Source organism: Nicotiana tomentosiformis, chromosome 7 (genome assembly GCF_000390325.3).
Source record: "Nicotiana tomentosiformis chromosome 7, ASM39032v3, whole genome shotgun sequence".
In the NCBI taxonomy this organism is placed as follows: Eukaryota; Viridiplantae; Streptophyta; class Magnoliopsida; order Solanales; family Solanaceae; genus Nicotiana; species Nicotiana tomentosiformis.
Genome location: NC_090818.1, coordinates 105204802 through 105224007, shown reverse-complemented (window position 1 = coordinate 105224007; position 19206 = coordinate 105204802). Strand labels below are relative to the sequence as shown.

Below are 19206 nucleotides of genomic sequence, written 5' to 3'. Positions count from 1 at the left end.
AAAAAACCGACCAACATTGGTCGGTAATGGCCAAAAACCGACCAAAACGCGATCATTTATGTGTGGACGGTATTTTTATGGTCGGAAAGGAATACCGACCAAAGTTGGTCGAAAATTACCGACCAACTTTGGTCGGTCAATTAAATTCAAAAAAAAAAAATATTGCAAAAAAAATCGACCAAAGTTGGTCGGTATTTTAATTATGTAATAAAAAGATTCACCATCTGGGAATTGAACCGGGGTCTGTACTGTGGCAGGATACTATTCTACCACTAGACCATTGGTACATTTTGTTTTAAGATTGTCTTTTATTTGATTTATACTATTTAATTGTATTTTCGCACGAAAATAACCGACCAAAGTTAGTCGGTTTTATTAAAAAGTAAAATTACCGACCAAAGTTGGTCGGTTTTTTTAAATGACCCGCCGAATTAACCAACCATTTTTGGTCGGTTTTTTTAATATTAATTTTTATTTATTTTAATTGAAAAACCGACCAAAGTTGGTCGGTTTCTTAAAACATAAATTTTGCGGGACTCAAAAATAATTTCCCGCATTTTTGCGCCAAAGAAAACCGACCAAAGTTGGTCGGTTTCGTAAAAAAAAAAATTAAAAAAAAATATTTTGAAAAACCGACCAACTTTGGTCGGTTTTTTGACCGACCAAAGTTGGTCGGTCGACCTTAGTCGGTTTTTGCCGAATTTTTAGTAGTGAACCCTTAATATCTCATTGGACAGCCATGAAGCATCTCCTTCGGTATCTTCACCAGACATCTTCGTTTGGTCTCCGAATTGCTAAAGAACGTGATCATCGTCTTCTAGCCTACTCAGATTCTGACTGGGTTTGAGATCCTCTTGATCGAACCTCCACTACAGTTTATGTTGTTTACCTTGGCAGCTCTCTGATATCATGGTCCTCTAAGAAGCAAAGATTTGTTTCCCGTTCCTCCGTAGAAGCAGAATATCGGGCTGTTGCAGCTACTGTTTCTGAGACCAATTAGCTAAGAAGTTTACTCCATGAGCTTCGCTTCCGTATATCAGCCACTCCTCTGACCTTTTGTGACAATGTCAATACCACCTACATTTGCGCCAACCCGGTGTTCCATAGTCGTATGAAGCATATTGCTATTAACTTTCACTTTGTTCGTGAACAAGTTCAAAACAAGGAAATCGAAGTTCAACACCTTCACTCGGCTGATCAAGTGGCAGATATACTTACGAAACCACTTCCAAGAGCCTCGTTTGGCAAGCAATTTTCCAAGTTGGGCGTTGTTGACACCACCAACTTGCGAGGGCGTAATAACGGCTGATTACTGTTTATTCTAAGATTTCTTACTAATGTAGAATTCTATTTCGTAGTTACTGATCTTTAAGAATTTGTTATAACTCTCTCCTCCTATTTAGGCTCTTTTCTCATAGGTATTATGTTTTTCAAGTTTATCTTGTCGCTGCATTTGCCGTACATATTTGCCATACGATCAAATAACATCGCACTATTTTCCATCTTCTACTTTCTTCTCTTTTACACTCACCGTGTGTGCTCATTTTACCGTGCCATGTGACGAGGCCGAATTTCGCCAATACAAATAGTGACGTATCTTTGAAGCTATAAAAAAAGGAAAGGAACATAGTAAAACTAGAAAATAGAGCAGGAATTTTGCTGAATAAGATAACTTATTTCATCTGGTGGCGGTTTTGTTTAATTGTTGACCGATGAATCTGCAATTTTGAGTCGTTTACTACCTCTTTGTTTGGCCACGGCATTGCTATTGACTTTTTGTTTAATCCCTTCGGTATCCCAGGATTTTTAAGGGAAAAAAGAAAAAGGAGGGGGGGTTTTGAAACCGATATTTGAAAAATCCAACCGATAAACCGAAACTTATTTTGGTTCGGTATCGGTTGCAGAAACCGAAAACCGACAAGCCCTTTATTTAGCGGGAAATAAGGAATGGAAAGCATTTGAGCGGGAAATAAGTAAACGAGTGAGGCTTTAGTGTTTAGTATATAAACAAACCCTAGAGTAGAGAAGAGTAGTGCGCAACAAAGAGGAAGAAGAAGACGGTCAAGAGAGGTAATTTCCCCCTTTTCTTCTGTAGCATCAGCGTCCAATTCTCTCTTATTTTTACCTTTTTCATTCTCTTGTTTTCGTTATGCCAGTTCTTTTTATCATACATTGTTTTCATTCTCTAAGTATAATCTTATGATATTTGTGCATAATCTGATATGGTATTACTTTCTGTCCCTAAAATAATGCTGGGTTTGGAATTTTAGAGTCGAACTATCTAAAATCTTGGTGTGTTCTCAGGCATAGGCAAATCAAGGAATCGCTTGGTTTTTATGGCTGAACTCATTACACTTTTTAAATTATGGGTTCAGAATTTAAACTTTTTAAAGTATTAGTATTTTGTTAAATATATATTTTATACTCCACGTCTAAAATGTTGGGTTCAATTGAACTCCTTGTCTATGTGTCCCCCCCTACTCTTAGGGATCAGACTACATAATGTTTTACCGTATTTAACAAGATTTACAGAAGTACTACAATAAAATCACTAGTTTTATAGTAGCTAAGAGTAGATAACTACTAATATGTAAAAGTTGAAGTTGGAGAAAAATTGCTGGTCTAACATACAAGGGTCAATTAAATTTGGTTATTTACATATTTAAATATTGTGTAAGAGTACTACTATAAATCACAACTCTTATAGCTAAAACCATCTTTAAAATCTTTCCTAAACCGCAATCAAGAAAAAAAAAATTTGATTCACCAAATAATAATAGTTCGTTTAAGAATTGAGACATAGGAGTAATGGCTTGAAAATCTTAGGTTCATATCCCAGTTAGCAGGCTGTTCGATGGATTTATGAAAATGCACACCAACTAGTCCGACACACCTAGTGTTGTCAAAGGCTCATTTAATGCGCGCTTAAGCCCTGAAGCTCAGAAAAGCTCAAGGAGGGTGTTTCGCCTCGCTTAAGTTGTGCTTCAGTGTAAGGCAAGGAACTAAGGCGTGCGCCTCATAGGCCATGAGTTCTATCTTGAATCAAGCAGCACTAAACAACAAATATAATCGGAAATAAGTGTATTAGCTGCTAAGGGAAACATTATCAAGTGCACTTTGCGCTTAAAGCCCAAATAGACCTAGAGCGCTTTTTAGAGCTTTTCGCCTTTGACAACACTGGATACACCATCATAAAGAGTAAATAAAATGGAACAGATGAAAGATTAATTAACTTGCAGATATCCAATGCATATCATGTATGCTTTTGGGAGCAATGTTTAGTACTTTTGGACTTGTAAAAATGTGGTGAATGATGTTGTGCTGGCTTGGTCTTATGTTTACATTTGGTGTTTTCATTTGATAAATGGTGGTATTTGGATGTTCTTTTTTTATATCTTGAATCTGGAATGCGTGTTTATGTTATTATAATCATCCCTTGGATAATTATTTGTTGATTATTATACATCTTTGTCAAATGTAATAGCATGAAAAACTTGTGGTATGTTCCCTTAATTTTTAAAGTATCCGTGACCCCATGTCTGTATCTATGTTATTCAGACTATATAACTATCTTGAACAAGTACATACGTCTTTTTACTTCAACTGAAAGCCAGAAGATCAATTTATTCACGTTATGGTGGTTCTTGACTAATTAGTTTTGACTCGGATCAGCTAGGCGTTTGCTACATCAGTAGGGAGTTTACCAGTTAACTGCTTTAAAATGGCTGACAAGCAAGAATCTAAGATTCTATTGAAGCTTTTGGTGGATGAAAAGAAGGATCACGTTGTTGCAGCTGAAGCCAAAGTAGATTTTATGGACATACTCGTTAGCCTTCTCACTTTACCACTGGGAACAATAATACGACTCATTAAAGCAGAGGCTGGAGTTGTTGGTTGTATGAACAACTTGTACCAAAGTGTTGAAAACCTCAGTGAGGAAGATCTGTTCATAGAGCAATGCAAAACCATGCTGCTAAATCCAAGAAATCCCTATCCAAAGTATTGCATGAGGTTAAAAATGCACGTAGATGATTCCGTCTTCGAGAAATATTATGAGTGTTCAAATTGCTCAAAACATAGCTATTTCATGAATGTTGTGTGCTCATGTGAAGGGAAGTTTACTAAAGAGAAGTTTCTGAAAGATTCAGCTGTAAATACTGTTGGCGACGAGTATGTCTTTCTCAAAGGAGGGATATCATTTTTAACCACTGATGATTTGCAAGTCAAATGCGCTTCTCCAAGCTCTCTTGTTCAGATTCTTTCTAGTGTCGGCCTGAGTGATATGAAGCAGGTTGAGGAAATGCATGTAGAAGTTGGCAAGAATGAGGTAATGTCTTACCATCGAATTAGTGACTCTACATTATTGATATAAAATTATGCTTTCTGGTGATATGGTTGCTTTTACATGTTTTACTGTGATTCTCGTAGATTGCCATTTGTGGTTAGTAACATGATCCTTTTCTCGACCATTTAGGTGATTCATCTACTTGCTCGTTCATTTATCTCAAAGACTCCCTTGTCAGATGTGTTTCTGCCCAAGCAAAAACAAAAAAGAGCAAGAGTAGACACTATAACAATGTCCGAGTTTGGAAATTTGTTGCCCATTTCTGAAATTGGAGCTAGTAATAACGCCAAGAAATTAGAGCTGAAGCTAACACTAAGAAAGTCTACAAACAAGGTCTTGTGTGCAGAGGCGGGCAATGAATTTGTTGATTTTCTCTTTAACTTCTTGACCATTCCTTTAGGATCAATTGAAGATGCTCTAAAGGGGAGTTCTGGGTTGGAATGCATTGATAACTTCTATAAAAGTGTTGAGATTTTAGATTCAAAATGGTTCAATACGCCTCCAAAAAGGAATAGTTACATAAGTGAGGAGAATCTTAACGACAACCTTAAGACGATGCTACTCAAGCCCGGTATTGCCCCTCACCATAAATCTGAGTATCAGCTGCTCCAAATTTCTGAAGGAAAATCAGAAATTTATAACTTGTATGATCCAAGGTATTATGATTTTGTAAGGAATAGTTATCGTCACAAGTTTCAAAAGTTTGCAAAGGAACCCTCCCTTTTCTACGTTATGGACAATTTGGAAGTGAGACCCTTGTCTTCTACATCAACTATTTGCTTACTCCAAGAACTGAATGTGCCCATGAATGATATTGAAGAGCAAATGATCAGTTTTGGCGAGTCGGAAGCATTGAGCTTGCTAAAGGCCTCTTTAACATCATCATCATCAGCTTTGACAGAGGGCCTAAATCACAATTTGAAGAAGCAGATAGACGAAGATGTGAAGTGTAACTTGAAGAAACTTCCTCGGGCTGGTTAGCAAACACATAGATAACTTCTTGTCTAGCTTCTTGTGTTTAGCCTCAAAACTTGATCCCCGTGCATCAAAGCCTTGATGCAGAGTCGAGTGTTTTCAGCTTGAATATTCACCAGTTTTAGAGATTTCCTCAATGGATGATTAGTCCATGAAGTTAATATTCTCCGAGTTGGTAAGAGGGTAAATCTATTTCCCTGGCATAGCTGCAAGCCACTCTAAAACTTCAGGGCTCAATCTTCTTGTCATAAAAGAAAATTAATGAGCTTCATTGAATCTACTAGCATATATTAATTAAGCATGTAATTGGACAAGAGTTTAAATTCTATTGATGGTGTGAAAGTAATTACATAATCAAGTTACTTAAAAAACAATTACAAGTAATTCTTAATAATTAGTACTGTTTGTAACCTGGAAATAATGATTAGTTACATGTGATAATAAGTTAACTACATTGATAGTGTAAAAATATTCACACTGCTGGTGTATATAACTTAAATCCCTTGGAATCATGTAGTGCAGCAGATTGTGTGGAAACATGGCATGTCAGCTTAAGAATGAATGTTTAAAAATATACATATTGTAAAATGTTGATTCGCAAACTATCCTAACGGCAGCAAAGGTGCCTTCAGAGTTCAGATGAAGGGTAATCTTTGAATAAGAAGATAAGAAAAATCAGTTTTTATATGTCCAATGTTATAGAAGGAAATATAAAGGAGGAAACGGTCGATTTGGGAAATAAGGTGTAATTCCATCCTATGTATCGATCACAAAATATAATAGTGAAAATATGTCCTGGGGATTCCATTTCATCTCATTTCATCATTGTGTGCTATTTTGATGTTATCTAATGTGCATTTTACTCGTTTTTCTTTGTCCAGATATTAAGACTGCTCACTTGTTCATTGATCTCAAGATCTCCCTGAGCTGTTTATGAACAAGAAAGCTAATATAGTTGACAACATCATACCTGAGCCAAGAATTTCACCATTATGAATAAAACTGAAACACGTGGAAAATAAACCTGAAACTAGTATTAAGCAAGTCTAGAAACAAGATCCAGTAAGCTGAAGCAAAGGATTCGTTTGTCGATTTTTTGTTCAGTTTCCTCACTTTTCCTATTGAATCAGTCATCTATGTGGGACCTATTTAAATAAAAAAGGAATAAAGAAAAAAAAAGAGAAAATAATTTAGAAAAGGAAAAGCAAAAGGAATGCAAGTTGAAATTAAAGGTCAAGCATTGTAGGCGGACAAGAAATGCAATGTCAAGTAATTGTGGGCGCCTTTGAGCAATTTGCATTTTGCAATTGCAAAAGTCAAATTTGATTAGAAGAATTGGACGAATCCTTTCCTTATAAATAGAGTCATTCAGTTTCATCTCAAATATACCAAAAATAAGAGAGAAGTATTACATCTATGAGAGTAATCAACATACTATTTTATAGTCTGTGAGAAAATAGAATAGGAGTAATATTGTGGTGAGATATTTAAAATAAAGAGTGTTATTTCTTTTGAGTCGTAGTATTCTTTTGACACTACAAAGTTGTAATATTATAGTGGTATTATATTGCTCCTCTCGGGTATTGTATTTTACCCCGTTAAAAGATTTGGTGTCATTGTTACTCTCTTGTGTCATTATTATTTATCGTGGATATTATTTCTGAGCGGGATATTATTTTTTCCAACAACATGGTATCAAAGCCATGTCGAATAATGGTCCGCTGTCTTTTTAGTACCCCCGTCTCACAAAAGATAATTATGAGAAATAGTGTCTACGTATGAAAACCATTCTTGACTCCCAGGATGTGTGTGAAATCGTAGATAGAGGATATGCAAAACCCGATAATGAGGAAGCTGTGCCTCAAAATGAAAAAGATGTCTTGGCAAAGACAAGGAAGAAGGATCAACAAGCCCTTACGCTCATCCACCAATGTTTGGATGATGCCATGTTTGAGAAGGTGGTAGATGCTACCACCTCAAAGGAAGCTTCGGAGATTTTACAAAATTCTCTTCAAGGAGTTGACAAGGTGAGGAAGGTAAAACTTCAAACTCTAAGGGCTCACTTTGAAGTTTTAAAAATGAAAGAATCCGAATGCATTTTGGATTATTGTTCAAAAGTGAAGACTGTTGTAAATCAATTAAGAAGATACGAGGAGGACATAGAAGATGTCCGTGTGGTAGAAAAGATCCTTTGTACTTTAATACCTAAATTTGATTTTGTGGTGTGTGCTATTGAGGAGTCTAAAGATTTAGACTCTATGATGGTAGAGCAATTGGAAGGTTCAAAGCTTATAACACTTCTCCTTTCGACCTTCCAGCACCGGGCAAGTGTCAAACTCTATACATCGTGTTACCACTTAGTAGAGTCCTGTATTTTTAATAAACAGTCGCTACCCCCTGGTATGTGCCGCTTTCCTAATCAAAAGATAGGAGAGCACCCCCTCTACCGAAGTTACGGGGTCATTTTGCATAAATAAGTTTAAGAATCTGAAACAAGGTTTAAAAAATATTTCTATGAGAAAGTACATGAAGGCGGAACCCAGGTGCTACACTAAACTAGGCATTACCTGGGGCCGCATGACTCAGGCAGACTCTCTACCCGTGCACGACATGACGTCATCCCCACCTTCCTCCAGTATATCACTGGCAATCCTTCGTGAGTGCGGCACACACCTTTTTATTTGTTTCGGAGCCGTTTGTTTCTTCTTTAATAAAGTAGCTCGGAGGAACCTTAAGACTGGACATCGGGGCGAAGGTATGAAGGTACGACAATGCAGACACGAAGAAAAGATAAAAAAAAGACAAGAAGTGCCACTAGAGCAACTTCTTAAAACTCAGGCATCCTTTAAGGACCAGGGAGGTGAAAAGAGTTATCGAGAAAACGGACGAGGACGAGGCCATGGTGGTCATGGAAAAGGAAGAAGTACCGGTAACAACTTCAATAATGAAATTAAAATCCACCAAACATTCAGAGGTCGTGGTCGTGGACAAAGATGAGGAAGAGGACGTGGATACTACCAAGAAAATAATGGATAAAGGTATGACAAATCAAAAATTGAGTGTTATAATTATAATAAATTTGGCTATTACTCTTGGGAATATCGTAGCAATATTGAAGAAAAAGCTAACCTTGTTGACGACAAAAAAGAAGAAGATGAGTCAATATTGTTGCTGGCACTCAAGGAAGAAATCATCGATGATTGTAGCTCATGGTATTTGGACAATGGAGCAAGCAATCATATGTGTGGATACAAAGAGAAGTTTGTGGAGATCAATAAAACGGTGAGAGGTAATGTGTCCTTTGGAGATACATCAAAGATTCAAATCGAAGGGATAAGTACGATTCAGATTTCTTGTAAAGATGGTAGTCACAAGCTAATTCAAGATGTTTATTATGTCCAAAAATTTAAAAGTAATATTTTGAGTTTGGGCCAACTTCTTGAAAAGGAATATGACATCCACATGAAAAATATGCATCTTTGGCTTAGAGATTCAAGTGGAATTCTAATTGTTAAAGTGCATATGACAAAGAATAGATTATTTTCTCTGAATCTTAAAACAATTGATGCAAAGTGTTTGAAGGATAATGTGCAAGATGAATCATGGTGTTGGCACGTGAGATTTGGGCACTTGAATTTTGAAGTGGTCAAATCAATGAGAGAAAAAAACATGGTGCATGGGATACCATCAATCAACCATCCCAATCAATTGTGTGAATTTTGTCTTCTTGGAAAACATAAAAGGAGGAGTTTTTCGAAGGAGTCCATGTCAAGAGAAACTATGCCACTCCAACTTGTTCACACTAATATGCGTGGACCAATCAATCCACTGTCACGACCCAAACCGATGGGTCACGATGAGCACCCGACACCTTACTCAACCGAGTACCAACGTAACGTATATTTCATATGACGACCCAATATGATATAGAGTTTTATGCACGTGACATACGGGCCTATATGGCCGACATGATCATTTGTACATTCAAAACATAGGCCGACAAGGCCATACAATATTTCATATACATGACATATATCTACAAGCCTCTAAGAGTACATAAACGTCATAAGGCCAGGACAGGGCCCCGACATACCAATCAATACATGTCTAATGCATACTGACCAAATAGGCAACTCCGGAGCAAATGGAGCGCACCAACATCTTTCAATGAGCTGATATCCTATTTGGAGGACTCTCGACCTGTCTATCGGGACCTGCGGGCATGAACGCAGCGTCCCCAGGAAAAAGGGACATCAGTACAAATAATACACCGAGTATGTAAAAATTGAAAATCAGTAAATAATAGACATGAGAAACATGGAGTAAAAGACTCAACAGGTAAGTCTGAATAGCTCTGTAAATCATTTCATATTTATAATGTCATGCATATGCATATAAATGTCATACCATGCATAGGTATATGCGTTCATAACATCATCAAGCCTCTGAGGGCATCCCATCATATCATCTCAGCCACTGTGGGCAAATCATCAACGTATACCAGCTGATCAGGTAGTGGTGCGTATATAACGCCACAACCTTTTCTCATATCCCATATACATATAATATACGCGTATATAACGCCATCTGGTCATGGGTCAACGTACATGTATAAATGCATGAAATGCATAAGAAATACGATTATAAGATTTCTTAGAATGTCATAAAAATCAATATGCCTTTCGGATAAACTTTATCGAATACATAATTTTTTTTGAGACCCATGAACAGAAGCTATAATAATAATTCACATGGGGAATCAAGAATATAGACACCCCTAGTACTTCTATGAATAGAGTCACTTATGAAAATTGTGCGTTTACTCGTTTCGTTTGTATCGTATGGATCATGCCAAAAAGAAAGAAGGGATAGCCTTAACATACCTAAGTCAATTCTCTTGACAATCCCTCTAACACACGTCTTTTGCGAAAAACACGTAACGACAGATCGAAGTAGGGAAAATCCGTAGGATATTCTTGAGAAAGATTGTAACGTGCTCTCTTAGAATAGCATCTCACGCTGCTATTACATGATAATCTCATATGAATTCTGTGCTGAAGGAGACCCGTTACTTGTAGATAAAGAGATCTTTGATAATCTCGTATGAATTTGTTAATGAAGTAAAGATAAAGAGATTCCAAGATAAAGAGATCCGTTACTTATGAATTCTTGATAACCTCGTATGAATTCCTTAATGAAGTAAAGATAGAGAGATTCCAAGATAAATAGATCTTTAAAAGTGGTGAGCTCTATCCGTTCTTAGCAAGCTTAGCATCTTAATGAGATAAGGAACCTCTAAATTTGTTGGTTTTGTGGGTCCCACATTAGGAGATGATTTGGCCACCAAATTCCTTAGATGTGCCACCTATTTTTAACGACTAATGAGTCATTGCTTGGGTTTTCATGTTAGGCACCTTAAGCTTATCCAAAATTATCATTAATTTGCCACTAATCTCTTGATTAACTTGATAATCTTCCACTAATCAATAATTAACCAATTACCCACATAATAAGGAATTATCTCAAATTACTTAAAATAGTACTCACTTTCAACATACTTTGTACACCTTACTATTATGGTCATGTGGTACATTGTATGTCACTAGTCCATAAATACTAGGTATTATAGCTCGGATCGTATTTTATCCCAAAATGTCAAACTTCGACGAAACCCATTTTCTTCGATTCGCTTACCCTCTCACCTTCACGAATTTACTTATCACTTGTTTTGAAATAGCATAAATGCTTATAATCTCAAAATAATTTCATTCCCGAACTTACGTCGATTAACTTACGACGAAACTTTAACGTACGACAATGCGGGATGTAATATCTCATTTTCGAGCTTTCATCAATTTACTTATGGCGTACTTTTACGTATGAAAACATAGGGTGTAACATCATTCCCCCCTTTGGAACATTCGTCCTCGAATGTTGACTGATGCACTTATCATTTCGATAACTTAAGTCTTCTGAATACTTTAGTACTCTCCTTGCCATCTAAGCAACTGTTCTGTAAATAATTCCAAAGGCCAGGGCATTCACCCCTTTAGACCTCTTTCTCACACCATGACTTGTGGTCGGAATCCTTCCAATCTCGTAACTGTTGCTACCTTCTATCATGCAGCCTGTACGGATCTGACCTTGTAAATGTGCCTATGTGACTCTTCTCTCCTTTTTCCTCCAGCTTTTAGCCAATCTCTAGGCCTCACTTTGTAAACATATGCAGACCTTGATAAGATATCTCTCTGGGCATCTATAGGTATACTGAAGTTCTTCGCTCGGTACTTTGTTGAACTTATGGATATTTCTATATCTTATTTCATAGACCCGGTTATCCATCCGTATGACTTTACTGCATCTAGGTAGGTCATACTATACCATAACTCTTACTTTGATTTATCATTACTGAGGTTTGCTACCAAATTCTAGGCTACTCTCATTGCTTAACATATATGTATAAATCTAAGTCCTTTAATGCTTCCTCATTACTATTTATCTTAAGAATGGCAGCCTGATCTCATCTCATACCGTTGTGACTTTTATCCATCCATTGTTGATTCACCTCAATGTTGATCTATAATTTACCACTGATAACTTGAAACTTCTTACGTAATACATTGCCACTAGGGCTTACGTTGCATCGAGGAACATTTGAAGTGATTTTCCTGATCCACCTGGGGGCGATACCATATTTTCATAACCGTGTTTCATAGCATCCCAATGTCATTCACCTTACGTGGGTATTTTAATCCTGTGCCGTCCGTGAAATCCCCTTTTTTTCTCTTCAAATCATTACTCAATCGAAAGCCCAAACGTCATCCTTTATCTATCACAATTACCCCCTTATTTACTACCTTCTGCATTTGAGTATCTCGTACGTTGTTCCCATTTACCTTACTTACCTTAAAATCTCGCATCACATCTTCTATCTCTTTCATGACATTCCTTCCACATAGGTATATTTCACATCCACAACTTGAAGCTCTATTATAATACTTGTACCTCTGGTTCATACATAATCCGGTGGACGCTTCATACTGACTTCTTATGAGGCTGGTACTCTTCTAACTAGTTTTATTGTAGAGCCGTTATAGAGTATGGTTGTTGTATTATCTGTCTTGTACCTCTGATATTAAGAGTGATTTTGCTATGTTCTCAATCACGATGTCAAAAAAATTTTGGGTCCAATAATCAGACTCCAGATTTACTTAGTTGATGCAATTCTTTAGTTTCCTCTTCCTTCTGATCAACCTTTATGTAGGCTTAAGCTATCTTTCGATTTGTGGCTCCTGATATTAGTTATTACTTTAGCCTTTCATGGGCGCTATGGGATATCCTTGATACAATCTTCTGACAGTTCAATCCTTTGTCTATGCCCTGGGCTCTATTCTTTCTTTTAACTTATACTGGAGTCTTCTACGGCTGTATGAATGTCAATATATATCTGCATGGATAATACTCCGAAATCTTAAGTGCGTTCATAACGTAACTAACTCTGGATCATTGATCGAATAATTTCTTTTGTTCCATCTCAGCCCCTTTTCATTTTGTGGCACTCTTCTTTTTACCATTCCATAGTTACTATAATTACTTAATTCTGACTTAATGCCCCCTTTAGGGGAGTATTAGTGCTACGATGATCTACATATAGATGGTTTACCTCTTCATCTTTGACATTTTTTTTACATCATCGATGATCCTTACTCGCCTCGCGGTAATCCTTCTGTACCAAGGATAACAAATCTCCTTACTCGCGAGGGTGACACTTAGTATAACTGGCACATACAGTCCCTTAAGCTTAACTTTGCTCACATTTCTTTCTTTAGGAAAGCATCTTCCTTAATGACCTTTAAAGGTTATTCTTCTATCGTCCATTCTATTATTGCCAGAATTTGATCTCTAAATTTCTCACGATGCCGACTATTATCAAATCACTCAGTCCCTAATTCATGTTTAGTTTATCTTGTTCGCGAGTCCATATTGATTTCTGTTACTCTGGGGTCTAACTTTCCTTCTGGTAGTCGCGTTGGAGTCAAGAACTTATTTCTCAAAATGAGGATATGACTTTATGGCCTATACTCTTTTATTGTCTCAAGGCTTGTCACCTCTCATACTTTCCCTCACTTGACTATAGACTCTGTATAGACTCTGTAATACTGTCATCTTTTTGATCTACCGTTGTCATCGATGTATCACATCTTACTCATAATGCTCCATTAATTCTCTTCTTATTTCTTCTTAACATTTCTGTCTATCATTTTATTCTGAAAACTTCGACAAGACATTCTTTTGCTTTTAGCTCCCTCCGTTCCATCCACTGGCTCTTCGAGTTGCCTAATATCCTCTCTCTACTAGGGACGGGAGCCACACTAAGATAATATTTATCCCTCCCAGGCTTCCAGTGCCTATCTTTGTAGTACTCATATCTAGCTGTACTATTTTAGAGTGCACCATCTGGGTATCTCACAAGGAGATCTATTAGCACATTTGCAATATCCTTCGGAAATGTCACCTAACACTAAAAATCCATCCCCTATTTTGGGTTACCCTAACCCCAGTTGGATCCTGATATCCTGCCTCCTCTTATACTACTTATGTCAGCTTCCATAGGGAATAACTAAGATGGGTGTGGCCGATTCTACATACCTTTGTTACTGTTGAAGGTAACTCAAAATGCTTATATCTCTCTTCCTGAATTGTAGATAATGATCATCTTCACTAACTGGGTACCTCGTACCCTTCTTCACCTTCCTTCTTTTACTTGTTGAAACTTGTACCTTCTGATTCTCTCATTGCCCTTCACCATAGGGGTGGATAAATATTCTTGCCTGAAGGCTCCTTATCAAGAAGCTTATACGTCTTAGTACACACATGATCTGTTGGAGACCTTACATTTACTCATCATAAGCTTGATACAAAATCGAGTTCCTCTGACTCAAATCTTTCACAGCTATATCTCTTATCAACCGTCTTTCTGGATGTAGGCATCGTCATATTACGAATAAAATAGAGTTTAAGAGTTTGAATTCTTATAACTGAGCTCTACCACACGATCTAGAGTAAGAAGAAAGAGTGACAGCCCTAAATGCCCTGTAGCCTCCTGCTTATAAGTATGGTGCACGACACACCCATAAATAAGACTCTACTAGACACGGCTTGTAGACTCCCTAGGACAGAACTTATTTTATACCACTTTTGTCATGACCCAAACCGATAGGCCACGACAGGCACCCGACACCTTACTCAACATAGTACCAATGTAACGTATATTTCGTATGACGACCCAACATGATATAGAGTTTTATACATGTGACATATGGGCCTATAAGGCCAACATGATCATTTGTACATTCAAAATATAGGCCGACAAGGCCATACAATATTTTGTATACATGACATATATCTACAAGCCTCTAAGAGTACATAAACGTCATAAGGCCGGGACAGGGCCCCAACATACCAATCAATACGTGTCCAATGCATACTGACCAAATAGGCAACTCTGGAGCAAATGGAGTGCACCAACATCTTCCACTGAGCTGATAGCCAACTTAGAGGACTCTCGACCCATCTATCGGGACCTGCGGGCATGAAACGCAGCGTCCCCAGGCAAAAGGGACGCCAGTACAAATAATGTACCGAATATGTAAGGAATGAAAATCAGTAAATAATAGACATGAGAAACATGGAGTAAAAGACTCAACATGTAAGTCTGAATAGCTCTGTAAATCATTTCATATTTATAATGTCATGCATATGCGTATAAATGTCATACCACACATAGGTATATGCGTTCATAACATCATCAAGCCTCTGAGGGCATCCCATCATATCATCTCGGCCATTGTGGGCAAATCATCAACGTATACCAACTGATCAGGTGGTGGTGTATATATAACGCCGTAACCTTTTCCCATATCCCATATACATATAATATAGGCGTATAAAATGCCATCTGGTCATGGGTCAATGTACATATATAAATGCATGAAATGCATAAAAAATACGTTAATAAGATTTCTCGGAATATTATAAAAATCAAAATGCCTTTCGGATAAACTTTATCCAATACGTAAGTTTTTTGAGACCATGAACAGAAGCTATAATAATAATTCACATGGGGAATAAAGAATATAGACACCCCTAGTACTTCTATGAATAGAATCACTTATGAAAATTGTGCGTTTGCTCGTTTCGTTTGTATCGCATGGATCATGCCAAAAATAAAGAAGGGATATCCTTAACATACCTGACCCGATTCTCTTGACAATCCCTCTAACACATATCTTTTTCGAAAAATATGTAACGGCGGATCGAAGTAGGGAAAATCCGTATGATATTCTTGAGAAAGATTCTACTGTGCTCTCTTAGAATAGCATCTCGCGCTGCTATTACATAATAATCTCGTATGAATTCTGTGCTGAAGGAGACCCGTTACTTGTAGATAAAGAGATCTTTGATAATCTTATATGAATTCCTTAATGAAGTAAATATAAAGAGATTCCAAGATAAAGAGATCTTTAAAAGTGGTGAGCTCCATCTCCTCTTAGCAAGCTTAGCCTCTTAATGAGATAAGGAACCTCTAAATTTGTTGGTTTTGTGGTCCACACATTAGAAAATGATTTGGACACCAAATTCCTTAGATGTGGCACCTATTTTTAATGACTAGTGAGTCATTGCTTGGGCTGCCACATTAGAAATCTTAAGCTTATCCAAAATTATCATTAATTTTCCACTAATCTCTTGATTAACTTGATAATCTTTCACTAACCAATAATTAACCAATTACCCACATAATAAGGAATTATCTCAAATTATTTAAAATACTATTCACTTTTAACATACTTTGTACATCTTAATATTATGGTTATGTGGTACCTTGTATGGCACTAGTCCATAAATACCGGGTATTATAGCTCAGACCGTATTTTATCCCAAAATATCACACTTTGACGAAATTTATTTTCTTCGATTCGCTTACCCTCTTACCTTCACGAATTTACTTATCACTTATTTTGAAATAGCATAAATGCTTATAATCTCAAAATAATCTAATTCCCGAACTTACGTCGATTAAGTTACAATAAAACTTTAACGTACAACAATGCGGGATGTAATATTTTATTTCTGAGCTTTCATCAATTTACTTATGGCGTACTTTTATGTACGAAAACATGGGGTATAACATTCACCTTCCTTTGGTAAAAGTAAATACTTTCTGCCTTTCATTGATGACTTTAGTATAAAGACTTGGGTTTATTTCTTGAACAAAAAATCTGAAGCTTTTGCTGCTTTTAAAAATATTAAAGTACTTGTGGAGAAAGAAAGTGGCTTTGAAATTAAATCTTTAAGGTCCGATAGAGGAGGCAAATTAACTTCAAAAGAATTTAATGATTTTTGTTAGTCTCATGGAATTCGTCGCCCTCTAACAATACCTTATTCACCCCAACAAAATGGAGTTGCAGAGAGAAAGAATCGAACGATTCTTAATATGACTAGATGTATGTTAAAAGCTAAAAGTATTCCAAAGAAATTTTGGGCAGAAGCTGTATCTTGTATAGTTTATTTGAACAACAGGTCTCCAACAAGGAATATTATAAATCAAACCCCTCAAGTAGTATGGAGTGGAAGAAAGCCAAGTGTTAAGCACTTGAGAATCTTTGGGAGCATAGCCTATGCTCATGTGCCACAACAAGGGAGAGAGAAGCTTGATGATCGAAGTGTCAAGCATGTGTATGTTGGTTATGATACGAGTTCAAAAGGCTACAAGTTATACAGCCCAAGCAGCGGCAAGGTGGTGGTAAGTCGTGATGTTGAATTTGATGAAGAATTGGCATAGAACTAGGAAGCTCACGAAGAAACTTCATATGATTTTCTTCCATACTTTGGTGATGAATAAGAACTAGAGACCGTGGAACATGTGCAGGACACAAATCCACCTCCTTCTCTAACAAATGGTACATCTCCCTCTTCTCAAGAAAGTTCAAATAAACAGCCGCAAATGACAAGGAGTATTCAAGAGCTCTATGAGAATACATAAGAAGTTACTAATTTTGATTTTTTTTTATTGTATCTTTGCTGATAGTGAACCAATGAACTTTGATGAAACTGTTACAGACAAAAGGTGGAGACAAGTCATGGAGGAGGAGATCGAGTCAATAGATAAAAATAACACTTGGGAGTTAACAACTCTTCCCAAGGGTCATAAAGCAATTGGAGTAAAATGGGTATACAAGACAAAGAAAAATGTTGATGGAGATGTGGAGAGATACAAGGCACGACTTATGGCTAAAGGCTACAAGCAAAGGCAAGGCATTGACTATGAAGAAGTCTATGTATCTTTTTCCCGCATGGAGATGATTCGCTTGCTTGTCTCTTTGGCAGCGCAAATGAAGTAGAAGATCCATCAACTAGACGTCAAGTCAACCTTCTTGAATGGCTATCTTGAAAAAGAAGTCTATGCTAAATTACCATTGGGCTTCATGGTCAAAAACCATGAAGATAAATTGTTGAAGTTGAACAAAGCTTTATATGGATTGAAACAAGCCCTGCGAGCATCGAATAGTTGCATCGACAAGTATTTTCAAGAAAATAGTTTTATTCGTTGTCTCCATGAATATGCTCTTTACCTTAAAGTTCATACTAATGGGGATATCTTGCTTGTTTGTCTTTATATTGATGATCTTATTTCACGGGTAATGACCCAAGTTTGTTTGAAGCTTTTAAGAAAGATATGTCCCGTGAGTTCGAGATGACAGACGTAGAGCTCATGTCATACTACTTGGGACTAGAAGTGAAGCAGATGAAGGATGAAATTTTTATATCTCAAGAAAGCTATACAAAAGAGATATTGAAGAAGTTCAACATACTCGATTGCAACCCCGTGAATACACCGATAGAGAGTGGGACAAAATTATCCAAGTCTCATGAAGGAGAAAAAGTGGATCCCACATTCTTCAAAAGACTTGTAGGAAGTTTGAGGTACTTGACTTGTACCAGGCTAGATATACAATTTGCGGTTGGAGTAGTAAGTCGCTTCATGGAAGCACCTACCTCAACTCATTTGAAAGTCTCTAGAAAAATTCTTCGTTACCTAAAAGGTACAATTGACTTTGGGCTATTTTATTCTTCTTTTAGTGATTTCCACCTTATGGGATATTATGATAGTGATTATGCGGGAGATATTGATGATAGAATAAGCACAACTGACTTTGTATTTTTCTTTGATGATTTTGTTATTTCTTGGAGTTCAAAGAAATAATCCATTGTTACTCTCTCGACATGTGAAGCTGAATATGTAGCAGCAACGTTATATTCCTGGGCGGGATATTATTTTTCCCAACAATCAATACTCTGAATGAGATTTTTGGACTAGGATGCATAGACAACTTTTATGAAAGATTTGGAATCAGAATGGTTTACTTATTGCACCAAGACTGTAAATCCCAGAATCAGTTGCTTCCAATTTCTGTCGCAATTGTTTCTTGAGGTGTTGATCGAATTATTAATTAACATCCCACCGTTTCAACTTGTGCATTGAGCTTTCCTTGTTTATAAACTTTTAGTCTTAATCGAAAGAGAAGCTTAGTCTTTTATATGTGGGACAATCACCTAGATATTTGAAGCAAGTCTATGGTTTTAAATCATAGGAAGTAATTGAGTAAAGTTGTACAGTAGAACTCATCAAGTGCATCTCAATTCCTTTATTATTGATATATCCAAAAAGGAGTACAGTAGTTTTAATCAATAAGGTAGGAATGTATTCGCAAGAAGCTTCCTTAGCTTTGTATACGGTCAAAACCGGTTTTGTCCTTCATGTATTTAATCGAGATTGGAACATGATGGACCGAGGGTCGTCATCATAATATCGAAATAAGATCTGA

The 19206-nt window shown here is 36.8% G+C and overlaps 1 protein-coding gene across 1 annotated transcript; it reads left to right on the top strand.

Annotated features, from left to right (window-relative positions):
* The first annotated feature begins 1595 nt into the window (after positions 1-1595).
* LOC104120823 (uncharacterized) lies at positions 1596-5646 on the top strand. Its single transcript, XM_009632670.4, has 3 exons — positions 1596-2070; positions 3673-4327; positions 4475-5646. The coding sequence occupies exons 2-3, from the start codon at positions 3722-3724 to the stop codon at positions 5324-5326; spliced, it is 1458 nt and encodes a 485-aa protein (XP_009630965.1). The 5' UTR covers positions 1596-2070; positions 3673-3721; the 3' UTR covers positions 5327-5646.
* Positions 5647-19206: the final 13560 nt, after the last annotated feature.

Excerpts from the sequence above, each read along its gene's own strand:
- LOC104120823 (XM_009632670.4), top strand. The coding sequence starts at position 3,722 with ATGGCTGACAAGCAAGAATCTAAGATTCTATTGAAGCTTTTGGTGGAT. Across the intron at positions 4,328-4,474 it reads TAGAAGTTGGCAAGAATGAG|GTGATTCATCTACTTGCTCG; the intron begins GTAATGTCTTAC and ends TCGACCATTTAG.